Consider the following 23,953-nt stretch of genomic DNA (forward strand, 5'->3'; position numbering starts at 1 on the left):
GAACCCACTGGTCTAACATGTCCATTACCCACCATTTTACCCAGATAAACCACAGTGGCACGACCAAACTCACATTTTGCGAGATTAACCATCAGGTGGGCCTCATTTAATTTCTGAAACACATTTTTCACCTGTTCTAGATGTTCCTCTCAAGAGTCTGAATAAATGACAATGTCATCTAAATAAGCTTCACACCAGACCAGATGCTGAAAAGTTGCCGGCGCGTTACGCACGCCAAATGGCATCACTGTATATTGCAAGAATGCATCTGGAGTCACAAATGCAGTGATTTCCTTGGCTCGCTCTGTCAACGGGACTTGCCAATAGCCTTTCAGCAGATCTAACTTTGTCACAAACACTGCGGAGCCTACTCGATCTACACAATCCTCCATCCGAGGAAGCGGGTGGCAATCTGGTTTTGTGACCCCGTTAACTTTTCTAAAATCAGTGCAAAAGCGGTCAGACCCATCCGACTTAACGGCCAGCAAGCACGGTGAACTCCATGCACTACAACTTAGCTCAACCTGTCTGTCACGGACAGACGTGATGTCATTGGTGCTTCCATAGTTGGGTCACGCTGAGGCGATTCCCATAGTGAAACACCTCACTCTGTTATCAAAGAACCAGGGATTACATTAAGTAACCCAACGTTTTTGTGTGATGTGTGCAGCGGTGTAAGTATGATCTTCGATTCTTTAAAGCTTTTTGATTCTTTGATTGGTCACAAAGCATTTTTGACGATGCCTGCTCTGTGTACGGCATCATCCCGAAGAGCAACGTTTAAACATGGCTGACGTCAGAGCCAAAGATGTGTTGTGTCCAAGAGGAGACAGACGATTGATTTGGAAATGTTTCTGGCATATTTTTGACCAAGTCCTGTAGCGTTCTGACCCAGTTTCGGTCGTGGTTGCAGAAGCAGCTCCTCTTTTGTAGCTTTTCTTCGCTGTATAAAAGTTTGTGGACATTCACTATTGAACATTTTTGTTAAATCCCACAACAACATTTCAATAGGGAGCAGGAACTAAACTGGACAACTTTCTCACATTTCAGTCCTTCTCTCTTTTTTTAGAGTCAATATGTTGTGGATGTGCTGTGGTTTAAGACAGCTGTCTTGTTGCATGAGTCAAATTAAGAGCTATCCAATTGATAGCTTTATGTTTGACCATAAAGACTGACCACTTTATTTGTGCAATAGATCCAACTAGGTGTCGGAAACGTTGGTCAGACATGTTGGTTTACATTGACACACTGCTGTTTGGCTAGACACCCATGATAAGAATTTCCCTTTCTCTTCTGCTCTTGTAACTGTGGAGGCTAATGATGGACAGTCATTGGTCAAGAAACATGCTATCCAGTATCCTGCTGGAGTAGCCATCAGAGGATAGACTGTGGTAAGAAAAAGGTAGCCTTAGCAGTCGGTAACAAAACTGACAAAATATCAACAACTCTCCTACAATAAAAGTTGAAATCCCCAAACAAGTTGTTTACACCAGGCCCAGACGCCTAAATGCTCTGAGTTGCTGACATCTGATTGGCTGAGAGTAGTTTGCCTGATTAAGAGTAAAGTGGATCTCATTGGCTCACTCAACTGAACCAAATTTAAGGGGCTAGAAAACAAGTCAACATCACCCCTTCTCCAGCAATCGACGCTTATCGGTATCTGATGTTTATGTAGTTTAACACCAATTGGGTCTCATCTGTCTAAAGGACATTGCTTTAAAAATCCGTGTTTTGTTCAGACATGATTTTGCAAATATAAGTCATGTATGTCCTGTTAAGGGACAATAAATGGCACCTCATGCAAAATGACACCTTTTTTTGCTAATACTCACAGCATTTGTCTTTCATGTCTTTGAAAATAAACCCTGTCCTTTTTCTGGGAACATTGACTGTCCTAAATATTCCCCACTTGAGTATTTTCTTGTTCTTTGTTAAACAATGGATGACAGATTGTTTGAAAATGGCCTCTTTGCTCTCTGCGGTGCGTGACATAGAGTTCGCACACACACGCGCACACACGATTTTTCATATCAACACAAAGTCAATGACTCTGTCTCACATTTGTTAAAGTTGATCAAGTGTTTTCTGTTAAGCAAATGTATTCACCCAGTCAGTTTTTCTTCATCTTTAGGCAGCTTTCCTGTGATTAAATAAGGATAGGCTAAATGCAATATTTAAGGCTAAAAGTGTCGTGTGTGTTCCAGATAGTGACCCTGACACCAAGTTAGCGTGTTATAAATGAGAGTTTTTTAAAAGCCAGCTAGATCAGACAGTGATTCAGCAGGATGCAGTTGGTCTGACCTTGAGTTGTAGTTGTTGGCGTGACTTTGGAGAGGCTGACCACTTTTTGCTGAATATTTATAGATCTCTCTCTCTCTCTCTTCCCCGTACTCTTCCTTTTCATGTGATTCTTAAACACCTACAGGATAGTGCCTTTTGAGTTCATTATTTCTACATTTAGTCAGAACACGACCATCAGCTTTAATGTATATCAATGGGATTTTACGTGATAGAACAGCAGAAAGCAGTGATTAATTGTGAAGTGAACCAAAAAGGATGCATGGCTTTCAACATTTTTCTTTTTTCCAGAGACAATTTGAAGATGGCGTGTCCTGTATTTGATCAGCGCTTTGTAAAACCAGCTCGGCTCATCTAGCGACTGCTCTGTCAGATTATTAGTTGGACAGCCTCTGTCAGCGTACGCTTTCACATTTTGCTACAGATTTTTAGTTGGAGCTCTGTCTGGACTCTCACTGGGTCATTCTAACATGAATATGCTTGGATCTAAACATTGTAGCTCTGTTTAGGAACATGTACCTCCAGCCCAGGACCTTTGCAGCCTCTAATAATAAAATTTTTAAGGGTTACCCCTGTTTCAGCTCCATCATCTCCTGACAGCGTACAGTACTGCTGTAGAAAAGCGTAGACATGACATTTTCTTCAACCTCAATATTTATTCGTCTCGTCCATAAAGTTAGAGGTTGTAGCAGGACAGAATGTAGAAAGATGCCGTACGTGTGCGCCAGAAAACCAGCATGTACACACTCTGGCGATAAAGTCGGGTCATCTTGATGGCTTTCCAACGTTCCCCCCGCTCACAGCAGCTGATGACTAGATGGATGGTGGGGGAAGGATTAGACTCTCTGTCCTCTCTTCCCGTCATTTCCCTCTTAATCGCTACAAATTAAGGGATGAGGAGCTTAGCGCCTCGTCTGCTTTCGAGCAACACGTGCCATATCTGCCTTCTAGCACAGATGCTCCTTGAAGCAATAGAACGGGCAAAGCGGGCTTCCTGGACCTGCTGCTGGGGGCCCAAGATGCACCAGACAGCAAACGGCAGGCTTTGGTGATTCCTGTTGTTAGTTACTGCCACCTCTCAGTATCTCTTCTGTAGAGTTGATGTATTGATGTAATGATTCCCTTGCTGCATTGTGCGTTTGTGCAACAAAAGGTACCTCTGTGATCTGACCTTTGTTTTGGTTCAGGGTACACTCTGAAAGTACGACAGAGAGAAAATGGTTTTTATAGCTCCTTTCTTATGAAAACTTCTTTTTAAAAAAAACCCTCCTCTTTAGTTGTTTGTTTTCACCCATTTTGCCTCTTTTAGTCCATTTTGACGCTTTATAATCGACAGTTGCTTATTGCTCACCGACGGTGTTGAAATTGTCACTTAAAAAAAAAGCGAATGTGATCATCAGTCATTGGCTGGCTAAATGATGCATCCCTTCATTTCTGTTTTATTCCACCAGGTGTTGTTTCATTGTCTCAAGCTCTGTGTTCAAGTGACGACTACTCCAACTCTCTGCTGCACCTGGACCTCAGTAAGAACCCCGGGGTTCTGTCTGGAGAGGACGCCACGGTGAGTGACTCTTATCAAGCTACACGGACCGTCTCTGCTGTTTTTATGGAGTTTTTGTGTTGGGAAAAGCTGCATAGAAACCGACTGGATGAATCAGACCTGCTAGAATCGGCATCTCAGACTAACCAAGAAGCATGTCTGACAAATTTCAAAAATTTTGGAGTTGAAAAATGTACCATAATTTATCCCACTTAACACCGAAAATCATTGCCGGCATCTCAGTCTACCCAAAATCCTCAGGTTTTTTCCCCCACTACACCAAAGAAGATTCTTCTAGCTTTCTTACATTACTTCTGGCAATATTGTGAAAGCATGAAAAATGAATCACCCAGTCTGCAGAGCGTCTACAGATAGACCTTCTGAAGCTCACCTGTGCTTGAAAATCTGGTTCATTTGGGGAGGCGTGAATGCCCAGTCAATCTCTGATGTGGTCAAAAAAAAAAAAAAAAAAAAAAAAAAACAGGAACTCTGGTCCACCTGAAAACCTAGGCGGACTCTGTTAGGTCTTGGTTCGGTTGAAGTTAATTCTGGCGCGGTTCAAATGCGCACTGCATGTGAAAACCAAGCGGACTGGAGACCGCTCCAAAAGCAGGAAGCCGACTGTGGCGCAAGGCATTCTGGGGAAATGCAACCAAAACAAACACGAGAGTCTAGCGCTAACAGGAGAAATAATCTTTCACCAAAGACAAAAGAGAACTCCTACAACCACTAAAATCTGACGCTACTCCATTTTTGCTTACATTTCGCGTAAAGCAAAGTTGCGTTCTTGTCGTCTTCAGAGGTTTTCTTATTGCTTCCTTCAGTGGTTCTTGGTGCAGCGCCACCCCAGGCGAGGAGGTGAACAGGTTTTTCAAAGGGTTTGGTTCTGTTGGTCCCCAGTCAAACAGGGACTAACAGACTACCAGGTGTGAAAACACCCTAAATTGGACTCGACTCACAGATGTCAGTTGTAAGGACAGCCGATTGAACTGGATTTGATTTTATGGTCTAACAATATGGGGGCTGAAGGCACGCCACACTATATTCCAGTTCAGAACAATGTGCTGCTTTGTGTGGGTCTGTTATATAAAATCCAAATAAAATATGTTGAAGTTTGTCTGCATAACATGAACACACCTGAATTATCTCACAAAAATGTCCTTTAAAAGTCTTTAATGTATTAATTGCCTGAAACACATCATTTGTTTTCCTTCCTCTGCAGAACCTATACCTGTTCTTGGCCCAGCCCAACTGCCTGGTCCATTTAGACCTGTCAGGGACAGACTGCACCGTGGACTCGGTTTGTACTTCCTTCCTTCCTCTTTTTTTTTTTTTTTTTCCGTCCTCCCAGAGCTGTCTGATTTCATCTCCCGGTATGGGATTCAGGCCAAGAAAAGTGAGCGGGCTACTGTCCTGAATGCGAATAGCACCATCATGCAACAAACCTCGGCTGCCTCGGTTATAGAGTCATTCTGCGAAAGCTCCAAGGAGGCACCGCCTCGGAAATCCGTAGCCGCTCATGAATTATACAGACGTCTTTTATGAAACGTGTAGTGTTTTTTTTAATATATATCTCTAAGGCAAAGTGACAAAGTTGTTGTTCCTGCGTCTAAGCTTACAAATCTACGCGCCAGCAGCGTCTCACCCCATTAGCAGATTGGCTAGCAGCTGACGGGGTATGAGTGCGTTCTGTCTGAGAAGAGTTCAGTAACTGTCTGTGAATGTGTCTGCCTCCGTATGTCTCCGCCTGATAAGGCCTTTCGGATTGTGTCACTGTTTTTATTCAAGACAAAATGTCAGCTCAAAGCGGGAGTCGGTACATTCTGGTGTCTTTATTTTCGAAGGCATTATGGGGAGAGGGAAAAAACGTCTGACTCTCTACTTAAGAGGTCGCGTTTATTGTTCACCCTTTCCTCGCGTCTGTTTCATGAGTGCTGTGTTAATGCTGATGGCACACAGCACTGGCGGCTCTATTAAGGTTGGGCGACGATGACGATGTTTTTTTTTTTTTCCTGGTTCTTTTCATATTGGCGTCGGCTGCAGGGACAGTTGAAACCAGAAGTTTACATACACCAAATTAAAAAGACATGTACGACTGTTTTTCTCATTACCAATCACAAACCGTTTTCTTTTTTGGCAACGTTATGAACATAAAAACAAATCAAGAGTTGATGCTGTAAAAACTGTTAGATACAAATATTTATACAAGATTAGGCACTGTGTAGGTAAGACTAATACTAAAATCAAGTTATTCATCAGAAATTAAACAATTTTTGTTAGTGTTATTTGGTCCAAATATCAAATTATTGGTTCAGATAAATTGTATCATTTTAAGAACCAAAGCCAACATTGTAAGTCATTCCAAAAACACGAGGAAGGTTTTCAAATGACGTGAAAAGTAAATATTCCAAGTTGTCAGTGAGTAAAGCAAAAAAAGGCAGTGACCGCTATTCAAATTAAATTTTTACTAGAGAGATTCACATGAGGTTTATTTTATCAGTGTGTGGGAAAGTAATATATTCTATTTGGTCTAAAACTTTGTACAAAATAAAAACCAAATCCATTTATGACGGCGGTAATGACAGGGATGGTCTAGTTTGTTGCGTCTTAGACAAATCTAAGTTTTTTTTTATTTTTATTTTTTTACAGTGTAGTATAAATGCTATCCTGAAGGAGAATTACTCAGAGTTTGTATTCTCATACTTAAACACACTTGTTTTTTTGTTTTGTTTTGTTTTGTTTTTTCGTTGCTGCGGGACAATGATCTAAAACACACCAGAAACTCCACTCCTCAGTGGCTCGAAGAAAAAAAATCAAATAAAACAATAAAAAAAATATTTTGTTTTGATGTGGCTTAGTTGAAGTCTGGATTTGGATTTCTTTGAGATGGCATAACCTCAAAAAAAATAAGAAGAACGCTTTATTGTGGGCGAATCATAGCAATTCTGCCAAGAAAAGTGTGCCAGCCTTCCTCCGTGCTGATGTAAAACACGGTTTGTGGACATTTAATGGAAGCTGGTGCTGCTAAGGGTGGCAAAGCCATTTATTGGGTTCAGGAGGTCAGCATTTTTCCTTAGTTTTTCTTTGGACAGCCTTTCCCATTTATAAAAAAGGAAGTCATGATTTGAAAAACATATTTTGTATTTCCTAAATGCCATGAAATATTGCATTTGCTCACTTTACACAGTATCTAATTTCAACCTGGTATATATTTATTCATTTTAAAGTGTGAGTAAAGGTCAGTGAAAAACAATTTTTTTATTTATTTTTTTATGTCTTCGATGCAGCAGCCAACCTCATTTCTTTGTTCGTATTGCTTCTGTTCCTCTTTTGATATATTTTTGGCCAATAGTACTGAAAAAAAAAAAGACACATGATTGATGGCTGTCAACACTAATGCTTTTGGCTTGTCTTTCTGCAATTCCTTCAAAATGGAATGTTTTAAATGTAGCACCTCTTGTTTGTGCACACTGTGAAAAGATATTTCTTTTGTCTTTTCCTGAATGCTATTTGATTCTAAAAATTAATAAATCAAGCAGACTCCATATATAATTCGATCCAGAAGTTTACATGCATAAAAAAACACATTTTTTTATTCGTACTCCCTGAAGTTAAACCAAATTTACATCGATTAGAATTACAAAAGTTATTTCTGTTTGCAAAATGTCAACGATCTAATTCTTATATATTTTATGTTTTACTCTATTTTTTGAAGTTTCATCTCAAGAAAAAAAAATACAGTTTGGACCTATTAAAGTGCAAACAAGCTCTTTATTTAAGCACCATTAGGAAGCTCTAAAGTAGGCGTGAGCTTCAGCGCTAGCAGTGGCTTATGGTCTGCGTTTTCAAATTATTTGTATTTTTTCTGTCCCTGTTTCATTGTACTATTGCCAGGGAAATGGGTTTTGGAGAAGGAGAGAGTTCAGAAATAATCCAGAGGAAATCAATAAGTCATTTCAGAAGGCGTGTAGTGATGCATCTAACTCAGGAAGGGAAGACCCTGATATGGGGTTGAGCTAAGTTGAGGATTAGCTCAACTTTGAGCTAAAACTCATACAGAGAACACCGAATCTACAGAAAGAAGATTCCAGGTGAGGTTTCACAAATTGTTACATTGTATTTTGTATTTTCATATCAAAATATCTCACGGCCTGAGATCCTCTGACAACTCCAGTACTAACCTAAACTTGTCCAACTAATAACAAAATAAAACTGGAAACTGTTCAAGCCAGGCTGACTGAGCGTCCATTATTATCTTTCCTGTACGCACAGAGAGAGAGGGATGATGAGAGGGGGAAAACAAACCTCCAAAATTCACTGTTAAATACTGAAAATGTTCAGTGACAAGAAGCACGCTGCTATTATAAAAGATAAATGGATTTTACTCATTTTCACACATCCTAACCAGAGGTGCAAATTAATGTGGACTGTGCTGTAAATATGAACGTGAAAAATCCTTTTTGACTTCGAAAGGTGTGTGTAAATACACAAATCAGAGAAAAGACTGTACTTACACCAAACTGTAAACACAAATACAAAGAGCTATTGAATAATATCTACACAGATACAGGCGAAAAGAGGACTGAACTGTTTAAGTATTTTTTATGGAAGCACTGATACGAAAGTCTCACCAGTTGTCAGTAAGAAGGTATAGAAAGCCAAGAAGCCATTTGAAATCTATCAGCATTTAGAAAACATTACTGTTGCTATGTGAAAATGAAAATTAATATTAGTGGGCTTAATGTTAACTAAGGATCGTAGAGAGATTGCTTATTCAGTAAAAATGCCCTAATTTTGCAAAATAATACTAATGGAAATGTTTACAGCCACGTAATTTAACTTTGTGAATGTTAAAATGAGCGCAGTTAGTTCCCTGGCCACATACAAACAATAGTCCCAACCACATAATTGAGAAAACTGTTAATTGGTTTGGGAGAAACAAAGCAAAACTATGAGAGTGTTCCAGTTAATCACCTGATTTGAAAATCCAGGGAAAGGCCAAAAAGATTTCAAGATTTGCAGATGGTTTGTGTGGAAGAATGTGTCAAATGTTGAGAGGCTTTCCCTAAAGTATTGGATAAAATACTGCAAATGCGTGCAATACGTTTTCCTTACGCCATTCCAACTTCATGTGTTGAATTAATTTCCTTCGATTTACTAATATTTGCAATATTAGGTAGTTGCTAACATCTGATTTAAATTTGATCTCAGTTGCGTCATTGGAAATATTTAAACGTTCTGTAAGATGGATAACTAACTTCTCACGTCAACATTGAAACCGTGACTTTTCTTTCTGATGGATTTTTTTGTGTTCACTTATAAAACATTGTCCCAATGAGTTTATCTGCTCCAGGTCTTCTAGTTTTCAGGATTTCTGTGATTTGTTTGTTTGCTTTTCCTGCAGCGCCTCACCTCACACTTTAAACACCCCATTAGAGAAGAAATTGTCAAGCAGGAATCCGTTTCACAGAAAAATTGCCTGCCCTGAGAAACCAATCTCTCTTTAATGTGGGACACAGATTTTGTTTTGAATTCATTCGGCTTTCTTTTATATTTTCTCAAACTCGCCTCTCTCCGGGATCCGCTCGTCTTGTCGTGTCCTCCATTTTCATTTCATTCATCCTTGAAAAGTCCCAGGGAGACTCATCTTTTTTTTTTTTTTTTTGGCGTTAGCATCTTAAATTGAATTACTGATAAGCTTCTGATTTGAATCTGCATGCGTTTTCAGACTGTGGTTAATTAGTGACGCTGCGTGATGGATCACGTTGTCAAGAAATACCTGAACCTGTCCGATAGCGTAACCTCTCGCTAATGATGAGACGCTCCCTTTTTTTTTCTCTCTCTCTCTAAGCGTTAACGTTGTCCTCTTGAGTCCAACAAGCACATTCGGGTCATTTTGTTCTAAGAGTAATTGGCTCCCTGTTCCGTTCATTTAAAGCTCTTTATCTAAAGCTGACCAAAAACCTTCACAAGAGGAGCGCCTGATTTAATACGCCCATCGATAGATGGACGATAGCATTATGGGTTTACATTGATTATTCACTGCAGGCGCAGGAACCGAATGTGTCTCAGCATGCTTAATTTAAGGGTCTCTGAGGATGTCTTTCCTATTTAATGTAAAACTGTACATTTGATGAATATGTGCGATAAGAAGTTGAAGAACAGTAGGTAATTAATTTTTTTTTTCCCCCCTCCTCCCGATATGGGCCTCAACTTTGATTCAGTGCTATACGATTAAACTCTTATTGCTCATTTGGTCCCTCTGGCGAGAATTAGTGCAGTTATATCTGACAGACGAACGCTCTCCGTACGCACGTTGACAGATTGGTGGGAACGCTGGCTGCTGGAGCCGGGCGGCATTAACCCAGTGATGGATCAGAGTGTAGAAATAATTGGCGAAAATAAGTTATAGTTATATCTCCGACGGTGTGTCTTTTTATTTAAAAGGCTACTCGCTTTGGGAGTCGGTCTGAAGGAGGAGTGTGGTAAGGATGGGTGAATGGATTAAGCAATTCAGTTGAGAAATTTCATTAAAAAAAAAAAAAAATATATATATATATATATATATATATATATATATATATATATATATATTTTTGGTCGAGTTTCTAGTGCACATTTCTCAGTACGGTTGAAATAAGACAAAATTAACTCACAAGTAACTTTTCAGAAAGAAGTAGGAGCTAATTTCTTAATATTGAGGAGGAAAAAGTTCTAGTCCCTTTGGCAGATTATTTCACTTTTATGACGAGATATTCTTTTACATGTTATAAGTGAACTAATCTGCCAATAGAAGTAGTAATTTTTCATCAATATTAAGGGATTATTGATTTAAAACAATCTCCTATATCCTGCTGAAACACAATCTATTAGTTGGTTTTTGTCTTATTTCAAGTGTACTAATATATTTACACCAGAAACTATCCCAGAAATACTTGGTAAGATTTTGTGTTTTTGCAGTGAAAACAATGAGAATTCAATTCTGTCCAAATCAAATGATTTTATTTGTTTCCAATGCAAAATTTCAAGGTTCATAAGTAGTGCAAATAGTGTCAAAAGTCATAACTCATAATCAAATTCACACATGGTATTTAATATAAGCAGCTAGTAAAAAGTTCAGCGTGATTTGAAATTGTGTGAAGTAATGAACAAAAATAAGAGAATCCTGTGTTGTAGCTTAAACATGCAGCTCTATCATAGCATCATTTCTGTGAGGCACATTGCAATTGTGAAAGATTTTATTCATCTATAATGTATTTGGTACGTTGGATGGACTCGTCTGTGCTTTTACAGCTGTGATGCTAAAAGCACACAGAGACCAGTGAGGTCATTGTGTAATCGGAAATAAAGGAGAATGTCAGGAATATTATCTTTTGTGGAATTAATTTTGCCGTTAAAATTTACAGCGATGGTGTCGCGGTAAAATATTTACCGGATATTGTGCAACCCCCACTGCAGCAGATTACTCTCTTACAGCGTCTTCTACATCAATTAAAGCGATACTATGTTTACAGCAAGCAAGGTGTCAGAGTGGAGTTCAGACAAATCAGACTTCTGACAAGGTTGAAAGATTTTTAATTAAAAAAAAAGAAAAAAAAACGTCACTCTTAGTTGTAGTATGCAATTGCTGTTTTGGAAACCCTGATTTTTGAGTTAGATGTTTATTTACAACTAAGAGTGTGGTACAGTGAATGCTGCTACTCTAATAAACTTTGTTGTCAGCTTTCCCAATCTGTCTTTGTTAGCCAAATCTGACAAATCAAAATCTGCTTTCTTTCCTTCCCTTTCTTTTCAAAATAAGAGTCTCCGGCATAGGTAAAGCTTAAAACTTTCGCCTCTGTGTTCATAAAATAGTTTTACCCTTCCTGCTTCAGGACAATTTTAAATTTTTAATTTTAATCTCTTCTTGCTTCGCCGAAGAGATTTCACTTTGTTCCCCCATAAATTGAGCTCTTGTGTAAATAATTACTTAAAGCCATTTGAAAGATTTATAGAAGAGCCTTCACCTAAACATCTGCAACACATCTGAAAACAAAAATGAGACTTTTTTGTGGACCGAGTTGTAAAAACACCAGTCGAAAAATTGGAAAAAGCTGCTCATCGTTGCTCAGGCATGTTTTTACAGAAGTTAACGGCAAAGAGCAAAGTTTTCTGTATGTTGGTTACTGTAAACTTCTTTTTAAATTTCTTCTTTAATTCTTTTAAATTATTAATACAATGAATGCAACACCGTTTTCACATGTTTTATGTCCCGTATTTGTTTCTGAAACGCAGCTAAAGGATTACTCTTATTTATTTCAACAAACATCTTAAAGTGAGTCAGAACTATACAAGCTCAGTAATGACATTCTAAAATATAGGAGAAGAAGGAGAACTCTGCCATAGCTCAATCTTTTCTATTAAGCTGGTTTATTCTTCATTTAATTATAGCTGTGGTTGCTCCTTTCAGTCGTCGCTTGTTTCTTTTGTTTTGTGTTTTTTATTTTGAAGTACTTTGGCGCTTTGGGACCAGTCGTTGACGGCGGTGGATTTGGTCTGCCTCAGAATGTCACCAGATAAGTTCAGAGGGTTCTCCTGAGGTTAATTGAAAGGCGAGTTGAAAAGCAAACAGTAATTAATTATAAGAAGTCTCATGGCCTTTACTCATGTGGAAACAAAGCTTACTTGATCCAGAATCCCCCATTGGTTTTCTCGAACCAAGCCATGTGTTTTTCTTGGAACTAAAAAGTTGTTTTTCTTATTATTCAGTGGTCAAAGTATGTATGCCGACAGTCATTTCTAATGTATATGGAAATTGCTTTTTTACCTTACTGAAATTAAAACTTGGAAACTTTCTACAATTTGATGAAAAAGCGTAGAAATGCATGTCAGAAATAAATCGCAAACGCTTCTCACCGGATGATTTTTGTCTCACCTGTGATGCTTTTGCTTTTCGATGTCCTTCAGTCTGCGCTCTGGCATTCTCTGCACGGCTAAAATAACTGTTGTGCAACACGATCGCCGAACAGTTGTGAACAGAGCTCTGGTATTGATCTGTCTCTCTCCTGGCAGCTATTCGGGGCCCTGCTGCGAGGCTGCTGCGCCGACCTCTCCTACCTGAATCTGTCCAAGAACTCCTTCTCTCACAGGTGGGCATCAGATATCTTTCTTTGTTTATCTTTTTTTTAAAAAAAAGAAGGAAAAAAAAAAACAACTCAGGAGACTTTTAAGAGATCTTTTTTTTCCCTCAGCTATATTAATGTTTTGTCTGGAACCTACGCTGAGAGTTGAGTGTATTTTCTCGTCTTCCGTTGATTCGTTCTTCTCTTCCCGTATGTGTTTGCAGAATGTGTTGGTGGTTTTTTTTTTGTCCATGCACACGTCTCCGTTTGCCAACAAGTTTTCAATCTGTCAGGCGCTCGTTTGGATGCCCACAAGTTTTTTTTTTGTTTTTTTTCTTTTCTTTTTTTTTTAACTGTGTGCGTGTCTCTCTGTTTACCTTTGCTGGAAGGCTGGAGCGGTTCCGGCTCTCGACAGACCGCGTCCCCCAGGGGCCCGGGAGCTTCCCTGCTCAGCATATTGCATTACAGAATTACAGAGTGGGAGAAGTTGGTGAAAAATGAGACTAATTTTAGATGGGGAATTATTATTGTTGCAGGCCCCAGGGTCCCATGAATGCATTTGTGTGTGTGTTTGTTCTGTCTTTGCATCTGCTGGATCTCTTTTATGTCTCCTCACCACTCTTTTTTTTTTTTTTCTTTTTTTCCTCTGCCCCATCCACCTTTCATCATCTTTCCCAGCTCTTCACTCCCTCCTCCTGTCCGTAGTTCCTCCCTCCCACCTCCCGCTGGTCCTCTGGCGTTTTAATCCACGCTTCCGGTAAGGTGGCCCCGGTGTTGCCGTGACAGCATGGAACCGCGAGGCTGAACGGGGCCGATAAGGAACGGCCGGGGCCGATGACTCTCATGAATACGAAACCCGGGCATGGATCACCTCTGCTGTCCGCCGCACACGTACACGTGTCTCCTCCGCTTTCGAGAGACAATGAAGCCGCCTGTGTAGATGCTGCTACACACACCCACATACACACACGCGCACACACGTACTTGTGGCTCAGAGTTGCTGATAAAGCTCTCCGGGGAGCGTAGCGCAAGAGAGACGGCGACACCGTATCTGCCCGGGCGACACAAGCCGTTGTGTATCTGTGGAGACTCGACAAGCTGTATGCTAATCGTTAGAAATGAACCGAAAAAAAGAAGAGAGGGAGGTTATCGCTCTAACTGCGGCTGTAATGCGGCTCCCCTGCTTCTCCCCTCATAGCTATCTCGATGGCTCTGTCTTCCTTTTCTCTATTGACCCTTTCCATTTTTAGCCTGCATAACTTCATTTGCTCTCCATTTTCTCCGTCTTTATCTCGTGCCTCGTTTATTCACTTTTATCGCCGTGCCAAGTTAACATGCTTTTATCTCTGCAGGGTGAATATGCTAGAGGATTTCGTGTGTTGTCACTTTACAGCCATTATCTGGATTTTACCAGGATCATTGGGACAAGAATCGAGACAAAGTGGTTCAGAATTGTCAAGCGTAAGGAAGATGATGCATAGCTTTTATGCAGGTTTGAGGAAATTCTGTCAGGGTGTTTTCATTTCACCCCTGATGGTCCAGCAGACTCAGTCTGACTGGGGACCAAAATTGCAGCATTTGTTAGATTTTCAATTTGCATTCATACTGCTCTTCTGTCAAATGAACCAAACCTTTTGAAAAACCTGTTCACCTCCTCGCCTGTGGTGGCGCTGCACCAAGAACCGATGAAGGAAACGATAAGAAAACCTCTGAAGAAGACAACAGCTGCGTTTCCGTTACAAATGTGTGCAAATCTTTGTCTATCTTTTGCTGAGGTGGTAAAAAAAACCCCCACAATTTTACAATTAGGGAATTTCCAAATTTCCACTAGGAAATGAAATGACAATTAAATGTGAATGAACTTGTTCACGCGATGAGTCATTAAAAATGACGAATATAAACACATATTAATATTTCAACCATCATCTGTCAGCCATCAGAGCAGACATTTTTCAGGCGGACCTTATATTTGGATCATATGCATCGTGTTGGGGAAATTGTAGTCTGTGATCTCACAGAAGAGCCATGGATTCAACACATTTGAATGACACAAAATTGTTATGAACTGTGCCTTGCTGTGAGAGCTCTGGTGGAGCCAGAAGCAGAAGCACAATCTCCAATTCCTCCTTCTACTTTCTGTTGATTTGTTTTTGTTTTGTTTTCAAAATTGATATGTTTACATGAAGCAAATTTATTTTTATGATTTCAGGTTGTGTAATTTTATGGCTTATGAAAACACAGCTACCAAGTGCTGCTTTCTTCTTCACCAAATGTTAAAAACATTGGAGCGGCGTCAGATTTTAGAGCTTATAGGACTTTTCTTTTTGTCTCTGTCAAAAGACTGGAAGGTGTTTCTCCCACTAGCGCTAGCGTTTTTGTTTTGGTTGCATTTACCCAGCAGGCCCTGCGCTACAGTCCACTTCTTGCATTTGGAGCTGCCTTGGCCATCCACATGTGTATTTGAACCACGCCTGAGTTCACTTCCACCAAACGGAGACCTAGGTTTTTATGCAGACCAGAGTTCACTTTTTTGGAGCGTCCAGTTAGGCTTCCACACCTCCTCAAACAAACGAGAGCTTGATTGAGTTGGAATAAGCACAACTGTTGTGAATGCAAATACGTTCAACACAGTTTGAGCTGATTTGGAAACGATGTACAAAAAAATTAATTCATTTTGAATCGGGGGACTAAATGGAAATTCACACCACACTTTTCAGATTTCTATTTGTATTTGACAAAATGAAAGATGTTTATTTGTCTAAACAATTCAAGGCATTGCAACCTAATTAATCCTACTTTTTTTTTTCAATAACCACAAGATGCTTTTATTCAGTATTATTACAAGATAAAGTTTTTATCTGTCGCAGGCTGAAGATGGGAGGATTCCTAAAGAGTTATAGTGAAAATAATGATCCTTCATTCTAGTAATATCCTGTGTGTGTGTGTGTGTGTGTGTGTGCGTGCGTGCGTGCGTGTGTGCGTGTGTGCGTGCGTGCGTGTGAACCTACAGCCTGTGGAAATGGAAAAAAAAATAAAACGAAACACAATCCAAAACAAAATCCATTGAAGCTTGTAATCTTTCATTATCCCTAAAGCCCAAGTTGGCATGCTATCAGTCAAGCTCTGATTGTTCTAATTTTGACTCCTAATCATCATAAAGCATTGGGTCACGACATACACAAGGACGGGACGGGTGGGGGTGGGTGTGCGGGGTGGGCACGGAGCATGAAATGTTCTGAACTGAGCCAGGGACCAGGAAGGCAGAATGATTCGTCATTTTATTCCTAATACGTTACATTACCGCTTTCATATCCACGCACCAGCTGTGGCAAATGCATGAAGACGTGGGGAATTTTTTATTTTTTATTTTTAAATTGGCTCAGCAATCAAAGAGGAGAGCAGAGTGCAGCTTGACAATCCATATCCAAGGTTCAGGTGATATTACAGCTGTGGCTGCAGGCCGGGTATTTCTGATTAACCTCGCTGTATTAGATGAACTCAGGATGAACAGACAGGAAAAGGCATCTTTTCAAAATACCAGCTTCATGAAGAAAAAAAAAGATGAAGCAGGTGATCATTTCCTGAAAAAAACCACCTCCATCTTTCCTCTGCCGCTCATCACTTCACCCTGCATTCCCAAGAAACCCTTTTACCCCCATCCACCGATGGGGTGAATTACCCGTACTGCGGGAAGCAGAAGTGGCAGATCGGTTGCCGTGACGAGTGCTAAACACATCCGAACCAGCTCTTTCTCCCTCTCTCTCTGTCCCCTGTTGACAGGCTAATTTACTGTATTTGCCAAGCAGATGGTTGGCTGATTTGTTATTCTTACCTTTTAAGGTGGTGGCAGTAATAAATGCCAAGACCCAGTACTATATAGCGCCTCCTGGATGTAATACTGACCTAAATGTCTCCGCCGGCATCTGTCTGCTTTAGCACAGCCACATTTCCTCCCTGTTCATCTGCTGAACGCTTTCCGTCGCTCTTTATAAGCTTTTTTTGCCCCCCCCTCCTCTTCCTTATGTCGTTCTCTCTCTGTTTCTCGTTCAGTCTTCCATCTGTTCTTGTTCTCATCTAAGCACTTTTTATGTACTGTCGTGTCTGGCTGGCTGTGATCCGTCTCTCTCTATTTAAACGTCTCTTTCTTTCTTTTTTTTTCTGCTCTGTTGTGCCTTCCCTTCCCAGGAGAGGGAGAGACTCTCTGCCGACTTTCCGCCAGTTCTTCAGCTCGGCCTTCAGCCTGACCCACGTCAGCCTGGCCTCCATGAAGGTCCCGCCGGATTCTCTGAGGTGAGACGTGGGCTTCAGCGGCCTCTCTCAAAAGTCTGCCAGCCAGACTTTGTTGCAAGTGACATCTATAGGCTGGACAAAGCGGCTGTAATTAATTAATTCTCTAATCGTTTTTAATTGAATTTCGAAAGAACGCGTTCAGTTTAAAAGCCGGTTTTACAGACAAAGTGACCTGTAAAATAATAAATGAATACCTTTTAAAGATCTGTCGCTTTTCAAGTGATGCATAAATCAGCATCCCTGCCAGACTCTGTTCTAATGAAGGCAGTAAAGCAGTATCGTCAGTAATGCGGCGTGTTAAGATCATTTATAAAAATAGTCGCATTAAAGTTTAAAGTGAAGTAGCTACAAAATTAGATTTCTATAAAACATAGGTACCGTACACCTTGCAAGTGTAAATCACGGTTTTAGTCAGCCTATTGATGCAGATCCCTCAGAATACACACAGAGGAAGCTTTTCTTTATTTTTTTTTAGCCTTTTGTATTCAAACGATCTCTAGTTAATGTCTGCAGAGCATTGTTCCTGAGCCCAGGGGAGATAAAGACTGAGTGGAAACACGCTGTAGAATAAAGGGGATTTTCTACTAAAACTGTTCCAGTTCTCAACAAGGACTGCTGCTTGAACTAAACCCAACTGCTTCCATAAAATGACCTGTTTGGGTTTCCATAGCCAGAGAAGTAGCTTATTCCCTTGTAATTACAGCGGACTTCCACCTTTTAGTGGTTTAGTTATTCACATATTCGCCTGTTTGTGGATGTTTTTATGGAACTTGACCCCAAATTATTTGTGGAAAATCCACCTATTTACTTTTTTTTTTTTAAATAGGGCATATCTAAAATATTCAACACAAACTGCAGCTAGGGAAGCTGTAATACCTTGATGCAGTGCTCATTGACACACTATTGGCTGTAGTTGGCAAAGCAGCCAATCCAGAAGCAGCCTTTCTTTTGCTTGGCAATGATTGGTTGATGATCGCGGAGATAAAGAAACCTGTAGATGTTAGCTTCTGCGGTCGTGCTAAGACGGTGCTCACTGTGTGTAATACTTATTAAAGGTGTATTTGTTGTTTGAAGTATTAAAATAGGTGTTTAATTCTCCAAAGATTTTGTGGGTGGATTTGTTCCTTAAGTCCTGAGAAAAACCGGTGGTTCTCTATAAATCACTAGAAACGTCTCATTCAGTAAATTTGTCATCCAGTTGCAGCGCAATATTGTTCACTTTGCTTGTTTTAGTGGTAAATACAACCAAAACAAACCCGCAAGTCTTCCACTAGCTGGAGTAACGACACACGATGTTTCACCGAAGACAGAAGAGAAACCCTACAACCGCTAAAATCCGCCGACACTCCACTGGATCGTTTGACACAGTGCAGTGTGAAAGCAAACTGTACCAGCTGAAAATGTAGCAAATGTTGCCATTTTGGTCCCCAATCAAGCCCAGTCTACTAGACTATCAGATGCAAAAACGGCAGCAGATAAATATCCAGAAAGCTTCAGTGTGGCACCGAAAAAATGAGAGGCAGACTCCCAAAATCACAGAGGCACTTTGAACTGACACAAACACCTTTTCACTGACATGAATGTGGATTCTTTAAAGACGGTGAAGAAGCTGTTTTTCTGCCCACTTGATGCATGGACACGATGTTTAACATCCATAATGGTAATGTTATCTCTTATTGATAACCCTTGTGCAGTGCTGTTCATCTCTCTTTACTTTTTATGCTGAATGTCACAGACACACACACACACACACACTCCACCAGCCTCTCACCTCTCGCTGAACTCACAAGTAAAAGAAATTGCTGCCTGGGACACTCTTGCAATCCAAGCACTTTGATTACAACTTCTTGCATCTAAGAAGTATAGGATTTTATTTCATTTATATATTATTTATTTCACCAAAAATTTACAGTTTAAGGAATACCATCCTGTAGCTGCTCCCACTGCCTGAGGGGGAAAAAAAGAGCTCTCAGCTGTGGCGGTTCTTCCACGAAAGGCAACCTATCCGAGTGCTTTTCTTCTGTCACCTAATTCACAAACTCACAACCAAAAAAAATTTAATTGAAGATATTCTGAACTAAAAATAGCGTTAGTTTGTATTTATCGACAGATGATATTTTGGAGAAACTAAAATATCTCCAAAACCTTTAATCAATACTCAAGTTTCACTAATCCAAAAGTGTTTTAAAGCATCTATGATAACATTAAGAAGTCCAACTTTGAGTAATCTGTATGACATGGTTCTATTTGTTTTTACAGCCGATACTAATTTAGATATCTCAGATTTAGTATCGACCAAAACTGATACTAAATCTGAGTGCTGAATTGACTTAAAACGTTTCTTTCTTTTAAATACAAATATAAATATACTGAATTACAAATTAATTTAATAACCCTGCACCAATCCAGCACACGTTAGTTACATCAATAACTTCACACACACTTGGTCAGACATGTAAAAACAACTTTAATTTGTTTAGTCAGTTCAGCTAAGAGTGTAACAGCCAATGTTGAATAAATAATAAAGACAAAAAACCAAAAGGTTGACTAAACACATAAAATTAAAACTTCAGCAAACCTTCTGTCAGATGGGTTAGAAAGTGCAATTAGGAATCTAAGTGAAATGTAGCATAAAAAATAAAGCATGATGTTACTCAGAGCACAAAGCATAGAGTTAGACTGAATAGATCTGCCTGTATGGATCTGGCACATTTAATGTTTTTTCAGTATCACGACCAAGACGGATATTGATGCTGGAAAGGTGCATCTCCAGTTCTCATAGTCATCTTAAAGATGACTATGAGACTATGTTTTGTTTTTTGTTTTGTTTTTTCCCATTTTTTTTGTACTTTCACAAATACCTTAAGGCTTTTGTGAATCTCTATTGGTATTTTAAAGAATCTCTCTTCAGTGTAGAACAATCCAAATGATATTTGACCAGTTTATATATTTAGTATTTTTGAACTATACATGATCAAGCATATTCCAGACCGTTTTACTTACCCCTTTAGTTTGAAATGACCCTTTAATTTACCACTTACGCAGCGTCAGTTCTCAAAGAGTTCTCAAAGAGTTTACAGTCTGCGCAACAAAAGGACTGTCCACTCTCCAACTGTAAGCACGTGAACACTAGTTTTTTTTTTTATTATTATTATTTTTAAATATTTTGAATGTTTGGGGAATCCCATAATTCTTGGCACCCTGCATGGAGAGCCATAGTGCCTTTAAATTTGCGTTTTGTACAAGCTCAAAAGCTCAGTGTTGAAGAAATGAGAAAGATGCATTTTTGAATTATTAAATAATGGGGGTTAGAAATAAAACTCTGAATTTGTGTGGATGAACTTACACACCACTTTAATGATCATATTTCTGCTACTTCACACAGCTCTAATTACCCAGCAGTAAATCGGGGCCCCTGCAGTCAGCAGATGGAGATCTGTGTGATATGGGATCTAATGCTGTTCATGTGAGGGTAACTGTACCCTGAGCTGAACTCACAATTAAGATTTAGTGTTACAAATAACAAAAATAATGTCTGATATGTAACACTTGTTCATTATATGACCATATCCTCTGTTTTAATCATGTACATATAACATACTGATTGTGTGTGGTGTTCCTGTTCTGCCTGTATTGGGAACATTCTGCTGACTGTGTCGCTCTGATTAATGTTTCACCACCTGTGACAGCCACTTGGTAATTGAATCTCCTCTCATTTGGAATGTCTTTGAACAAGAGGCATCTACTTAGTTGGCAAAAAATAATAATAAACTGCAATACAAGCAGTTTTGATCCCATACAGTAAATATCTAAGTAGTTTTAAAAAACGCATATCAGTCAGGCGGTGGTCGTTATCAGCCGGTTTTCTCGCCAACAGTTCTTACCGGTGGTGACTGACAAATCAGGATTTTTTTTCTCTTCATTGAATGCATCAAAAGTGAGAAAAGTAACATTTCACCAAACTTGATTTTGTGTTTCTGTATTTGCAGATTCAGCTCTTTCTGATTTTTTTATTTTCTTGTGGAATGTAACTACAGATTATTTGTGGAAAATTTGCCCGTTTGTGTTTTTTTTTATTTTTAAAGAGCATATAATATTCGAAAGAACGTGGCTGCTGAAGTATGTTAGCGAAATGCTACTTTACATGCTCTTGGCTGACGTACACAAAGCAGCAAATCCAAGAGCGTCATTGATTTTTCTTGACGCTGGTTGGCGTCCCAAAAACAAAAATAAGGAATGTGTTAGCTTGTTAGCTTCCATGGTCATTCTGAGAAGGTTCCCACTGTGCATATTAATACATGTTAAGGTAACGTTAGTGTTTGAACTCTTGCAAAAAGCAGGTACAGGCGTTCCTATAAGGGGTCTCACGTGTTGGTGAATTCTAACTTTTCGTAGGTGGTTGTCATCCTTAAACTCCGCACTGCAAAAACACAAAATCTTACCAATTACTTTTGGTCTAGTTTCTATTGCAAATATCTTAGTACACTTAAACTAGGAAAAAAAAAAACTTACAAGTAATTTTTAGCAAGAAATGGAGGACTATTTTAAGTAAATAAGTCCTTAATATTGATGAAAAAGTACTAGTTTCATTGGCAGAAAAATTAACTTGTAACATGGGGAAATGTCTTGTTATATAAGTGAAATAATCTGCCAATGGAACTAGTACTTCAATATTAAGGAATTATTTACTTAAAATAATCCTCCATTTCTTGCTAAAAATTACTTGTAAGTTAGTTTGTCTTTTTCCAAGTGTACTGAGATATTTGCACTTGATATTAGATCAGAAGTACTTGGTAAGATTTTGTGTTTTTGCAATGTGTGCATGCGGGAGTTTCACTGCACAGTTTTGAGTGTTGTAAAAATAAGACGCAAGATTAGGGACATGGTCTTATAACCTCTTCTTTTAAAAACAACCTGACTCGCTACTTTTGAATTAAAGTGTTATTTGATCAGATGAGTTCATGGGTGACATCATCTTGGGAAAGAAAATCAAAATTGTCAAGCAAGCAAACAAACAAAGAAAAACAAGAACAAAAAAAGACTACAACATGCTATTAGCCTCAAAAGAAGAGTCTGAATTAGCTCTCCTAGCAACTAAACAACTAAATCTAATTGAATCCATCACTCTCATCTTGAATAAATCCCTCAGCAGTCTTGACAGATCCACCTGTTTGTCAGTCAAGGTTGGTAGAAATGTCAGAACATGTTTGTTGTCATTGCACGGAGACGCTCCTGCTAAAAATATACCCACCTACGATGCTGGAAGGCGCTGTTGGTGAAAAGCCTTGAGGAGAACATTGACGACGTCTAAAGCTGGAGTGAGAACTCGAATACAAAAGTAGCAGCGGTGACGGCGGCAGTCATAAAAACGATTAATTTAGGTAATAATTAGTGTGTTACAATGTCAGAAATTTTAATCTCTGCTTTAATGTTTCACGTTAGGTATTGAACTTTTATTTACTCATTTACTTTTGTAATTTTGGATTTTTTTTTACGTACATAATCAATTTGATGTCTTTTTGATTTTCTCTTTTACTTCTCCATAAGTAGACATATTTTTTTTATTTCTCTGAATTAGGCATTGTTTTCTTCATAAAACATTTATTTATGATCTTTTTTATTCTTATGTCTGTGCATGCCTTTCTTTCACATCAGGACTTCTTGCTTTTTGAGACTTTTGGTAGCCTATTTCATGTTGTCAAACAGGTACTTTCGAAGTGACGCCTTGGAGTAAAACTGAGCCAAAAAATGTGGTTAATAACTCGGTTTAATAAAGGGCGTTATTGGTTTGGATAGCTTTTCTTTTTTTTTCTAAGTTCTCATTTGGTTATTAAATTGTCTTTGTTTGGTAATAAATTAGGTGTGATTTAAGTGTCCAAAAAGTAAAAACAACACAAACCAAAGTGAGCAAATACTCTTCCACATCTCTGGATTTTTTTTTTTCTCAATTTGTATTCATATCTGCATTATTTAGACTGAGGGAGCCTTTATAGAGACCTAAAAGATCGACTATCGACTGCCTTCAGATTTTTATACCATTGAAACTAATCTTCATTCCTTTCTGTGGATGATTTTTTTTTTCTTTGCATATTGTTTTAGGTTTGCAGACTAAAATAGCACATGCGTGCAGAGGGTTGTTTGCACCCTCGCCATCTGTGCATTAGTCTTCCAACGTTTTCTTCTACAGTAGATCCAGTCGACTGACACGTTCGTGTGGACTGGCCTTCAATCAGACGGTCCGGACCGAAGCTTCCTGGCCGACTGGACTCTGTTCTCGGCAGCTTCAGGAGATCTGCTATTGAAACCACAGTGGCCAAAAACAGAGAGAATTTCTCCAACAGGGATAAAGGGGAGCGCAGTGAATTTCCAGTTGCCCCTGTAAGGTGCACAAGCCTGCTGTTAACAAGCAAGAGCCAAAAAATAACAACAACAAAAAAAACCCCACAATCAATAACAGAAAAAACAAAGCAAAATTGGCAGCAAACAGAGAGCTGCATGCTGCATGATGGATGCCAGCCAAAATGGAACAGACTTTTTTTACTGCTTACCTCCTTCTGGTGCATCATTCTTACTTTTCTTCTTTTTTTCACAGGAAGATAAATTTCCTGCATGCTCCTGCTGTGCTGACGCATCCAGCTGAGTTTGTGCGTTTGCATAATTTTTTATGTCCCATTACAACTGGCTGTTTGGCCTTAATAAATATTGAAAGCTTTTTGAAGCAACT

General features: G+C 39.2%; 1 protein-coding gene across 1 annotated transcript in view; it reads left to right on the plus strand.

Annotated features, from left to right (window-relative positions):
* Positions 1–23,953, plus strand: part of carmil3 (capping protein regulator and myosin 1 linker 3) — a 112,038-nt gene that overhangs the window by 55,018 nt on the left and 33,067 nt on the right. The window contains exons 13-16 of the mRNA XM_088014549.1: positions 3,750–3,859; positions 5,061–5,138; positions 12,890–12,966; positions 17,125–17,229. Coding sequence (XP_087870675.1) covers positions 3,750–3,859; positions 5,061–5,138; positions 12,890–12,966; positions 17,125–17,229 — 370 coding nt within the window. The remainder of the gene's footprint in view (positions 1–3,749; positions 3,860–5,060; positions 5,139–12,889; positions 12,967–17,124; positions 17,230–23,953) is intronic.

This window comes from Poecilia mexicana, unplaced genomic scaffold, assembly GCF_051168715.1.
Source record: "Poecilia mexicana isolate PSO_F unplaced genomic scaffold, ASM5116871v1 scaffold_17, whole genome shotgun sequence".
Classification (NCBI taxonomy): domain Eukaryota; kingdom Metazoa; phylum Chordata; class Actinopteri; order Cyprinodontiformes; family Poeciliidae; genus Poecilia; species Poecilia mexicana.